The following is a 3,383-nucleotide window of genomic DNA, read 5'->3' on the forward strand; positions in this document are numbered from 1 at the left end:
CTTCGATCTGATTTCCGAGTCAATCCCACGGTTTTAGGTAACAAATCCCGCGAGAAACTAGGAACTCTAACTGTCTCTGCGCACGCGCGGACCGTCCGCGTCGCCACCGCGGACCCGCGAGGCCTTTTTTGGCTTCGAATAGTTACACTTACCGTTTCCATTTATTCTTAATTATATAATATAAAACATAAAGATCCATATATGTTCTGCTGGCTAGATGAGTATGGATATGGTTTAAAGTGAACAACTATAGTTTAAATCTCTATTTATATATAATTTTAGCATTTTTAATTTAAATGCGAAGAACGCGACTCCGTCGCTGGACGCGGGATGGCTCGCTGACAAAAGACGCACGAAGATTTTTTTCATTTAAATATAGTAGTCTCACGTTCTAAATAAATAAGGTCTAAGTAAACTTAAATTTAATGGATACTAGCAAAGTGTTACACTTACAGTTTTCATTTATTCTTAATTTTATAATATAAAACATAAAGATTCATATATGTTCTGTTGGCTAGATGAGTGTGAATATGGTTTAAAGTGAACAACTATGGTTTAAATCTCTATTTATATATAATTTTAGTATTTTTAATTTAAATGCGAAGAACGCGACGACGGTGGAAACCTTGAATCTGGAAAAATTGGTGCTTTAATATAATAGAGATAGATATATACTTTGAAATGTATATATTTTTTATGAAAAGTAAATATTTAGAATATAGCCCACGAATCAAAGAATCTCACAAATGATTTTTTTTATCATCTAGAATGTTCCTCGAGCGAATCTAGATACAAGATTCCTACTTAGAGATGTCCAAACGGGCCGCCCGGCCCGGTCCGGCCCGGGCCCGGTGAAGCCCGGCCCGGTCCGGCCCGGGCCCGGTGAAGCCCGGCCCGTTTTGAGCCCGGCCCGCCAGGCACGATTAAAAAACCGGGCCGGGCCGACTAAGCACGCGGGCTCAATTTCTTGTCCGAGCCCGGCCCGCAACGGGCCTAAACGGGCCACGAAAAAAGCGGGCTATGCGGGCCAAAAAACACGTTTTAGTGTAAAAAAAGCGGCCTTAACGGGCTTAGAGCTAAACGGGCCGTGCCGGGCTAGCCCACCGTGCCTAATTTCCTGTCCGAGCCTGGCCCGCTTATTCGTGCCGGGTCGGCCCGGGCCCGCATATAACCGGGTCGTGCCGGGCTCGGACCGGGCCCAAAAAGCGGGCTTCGTGCCGGGCTCGCGGGCCTCGTGCTTATTGGACATATATATTCCTACTAAACACACCGGGCTACTACTTTTTAACAGGAGAACCGTCCATAATAAAAAACGAGCAAGAAAAATATCACAATCACCAAACCACATTGATTTCAACCCGGGAACAACTCGACGGCTCAACCCTAAACCCTCGGATTTAATACTAGAGTTCGACACCGACGTGTCAGTCGAAGTCGAAGCGGCCGTCGGCGTCGACGAAGCGCTTGATGACGCGCATGAGCTCGGCGGAGGCGTCGGACCAGGGGTCGATGGTGAAGAAGCCGTGCTGCTGGCCGTGGAAGTCCCTGACCACGACGGGCTTCCCAGCGGCCCTGAGCCTGGCGGCGTAGTCGACGGCACGGTCGTGGAGGAGGTCGCGGCCGCCGACGACGACCAGGGTGGGCGCGAAGTCGACGGCGTCCAGCGGCGGCGCGCCCGGGCCGAACGGGTTGGCCACGGGGTGGTCGGGCGTGGCGCCCTCCGGCAGCGACAGGCGCCAGTAGCGGTCGTTGAGGGGGCGGTCGAGGAAGGCGTCGGCGGGGCACTCGGCCTCCGACCGCGTGCGCGCCACGCCGCCGAAGAATGGCATGAGCTGGACGTATCCCCGCACGGCGACGGGGGCCAGGTCCGCGGGCGAGCCGCCGAAGCGCACGGCGAGGTGGTGCGCGATGGTGCCGCCGGCCGAGTCGCCCGACACGAAGACGCGGCCGAGGTCGGCGGCCTCGGCGACCCAGGGGTCCCCGCCGCCCTGCCTCGCCAGCCACAGGACCGCCGCCGCGCCGTCGTCGATGGCGGCGGGGAGGCGGTGCTCGGGCGCGAGGCGGTAGTCCGGCGCCACCACGAGCGCGCCCAGGTCGGAGGCCAGGCGCAGGCAGTAGTTCTGGCAGTTGGGCCAGGCGCGGGACCCGATGCAGAAGCCGCCGCCGTGGTAGTAGAAGAAGACCGGCAGGCGCCGCCCGGCCCCGGCCCCGCGGTCCCGGGGGAGGTAGAGGCGGAGCGCCAGCCCGCGGGCCTCGTCGAACGTCACGTCCTTCCAGTCGACCGTGCCGTCGTCCCGCACCGGTGTCGCGAACCCCGGCTGCGCGCGCCGCACCACCGTGCCGTCGCTGTACACGAACAGCACGCCCCGGCACTCGTCCACGACGACCCGCGGCGCGGCCTCGGACGCCATGGGTGGGTGGGCGCTGGCGCGTGGCTGGAGTGGTCGAGTGGAGCGGCGCGGGGTGAGTGACAAGTGTGAGTCATATAGATAGAGCGGGAAGCGTGGGGTGCGCAAGTGGAGGCGCTTTTTTGTCGTTTGGGAGACGAGTGGTTCGGGCCGGGGCCGGGGCCGGGCGATCGCCGGAAGCGACAGGGGGTAAGGACGTGGCGCGGCCGTCCGGTGGCATGGTGGGTGCCAGCTCCGATCCGACTCGGCCGGCACCGGGCGGGGTGCGTACAAAGAGCTGCCGTATCGCCATCGCCCTGGGTGACTCGATGCCCAACTCCTCCTCCAGGTACTGCCAACGACGAACTAAAGTATTCGTCGACATGATCCCGTGACCGATACAGAGGATGATGTCTTATCAGAAACCATCCATAAACAAGCGAATAAGAATGATGGAAAAAATACAAAGGATACCAAAATACGAGTTATACGATGTTTACGTACCCGTGACCAATACAAAAATACAAAATTTTGATGAAAAGACAACTCTCGTACATTCTTGATAGTCGTACTAATAAAGTGTCCGTAAAAAATTAGCATCAGCGGCGTTTGTAGTCCAACGGTTAGGATAATTGCCTTCCAAGCAATAGACCCGGGTTCGACTCCCGGCAAACGCATTCGGTTTTACCTTTTTTTTTTAAATTTATCAGGCGAACACGCTCAGTTTCGTTTCATTGTAACAATGACACCTGCTGCATGGCGAGTCCACTATGCGTTTGGTTGGACGTTCAGCATAGAAATGCCAAGTCATAGAAGACGAGTTAAACACCAAAATAATTTTTATTGGTGGGGTGGTCTAAAAAAATCGAGTGGTCGTTCCTGTCTCTTTCTATTTTGATCTTAAATCAAATACACCAGGCTTTGACTAGAACCACACTTCTCCTTTCTTTTTTAGCACTGAGAGATTGAAGGGGAGAAAAATCTTCTCTGTACTTA

At 54.9% G+C, this 3,383-nt stretch overlaps 1 protein-coding gene and 1 non-coding gene across 2 annotated transcripts; one reads left to right on the forward strand and one right to left on the reverse strand.

Annotated features, from left to right (window-relative positions):
- Positions 1 to 1,247: 1,247 nt before the first annotated feature.
- On the reverse strand, positions 1,248 to 2,449 carry LOC103631970 (probable carboxylesterase 15). Its single transcript, NM_001346965.1, has one exon. The coding sequence runs from the start codon at positions 2,409 to 2,411 to the stop codon at positions 1,425 to 1,427; it is 987 nt and encodes a 328-aa protein (NP_001333894.1). The 5' UTR covers positions 2,412 to 2,449; the 3' UTR covers positions 1,248 to 1,424.
- A 543-nt stretch (positions 2,450 to 2,992) lies between these two features.
- On the forward strand, positions 2,993 to 3,064 carry TRNAG-UCC (transfer RNA glycine (anticodon UCC)). Its single transcript has one exon. It is a non-coding gene; the product is annotated as a tRNA-Gly (tRNA).
- The last annotated feature ends 319 nt before the right edge of the window (positions 3,065 to 3,383 follow it).

The sequence above is a fragment of the Zea mays genome, chromosome 7 (assembly GCF_902167145.1).
Source record: "Zea mays cultivar B73 chromosome 7, Zm-B73-REFERENCE-NAM-5.0, whole genome shotgun sequence".
In the NCBI taxonomy this organism is placed as follows: Eukaryota; Viridiplantae; Streptophyta; class Magnoliopsida; order Poales; family Poaceae; genus Zea; species Zea mays.

Excerpts from the sequence above, each read along its gene's own strand:
- LOC103631970 (NM_001346965.1), bottom strand. The coding sequence starts at position 2,411 with ATGGCGTCCGAGGCCGCGCCGCGGGTCGTCGTGGACGAGTGCCGGGGC.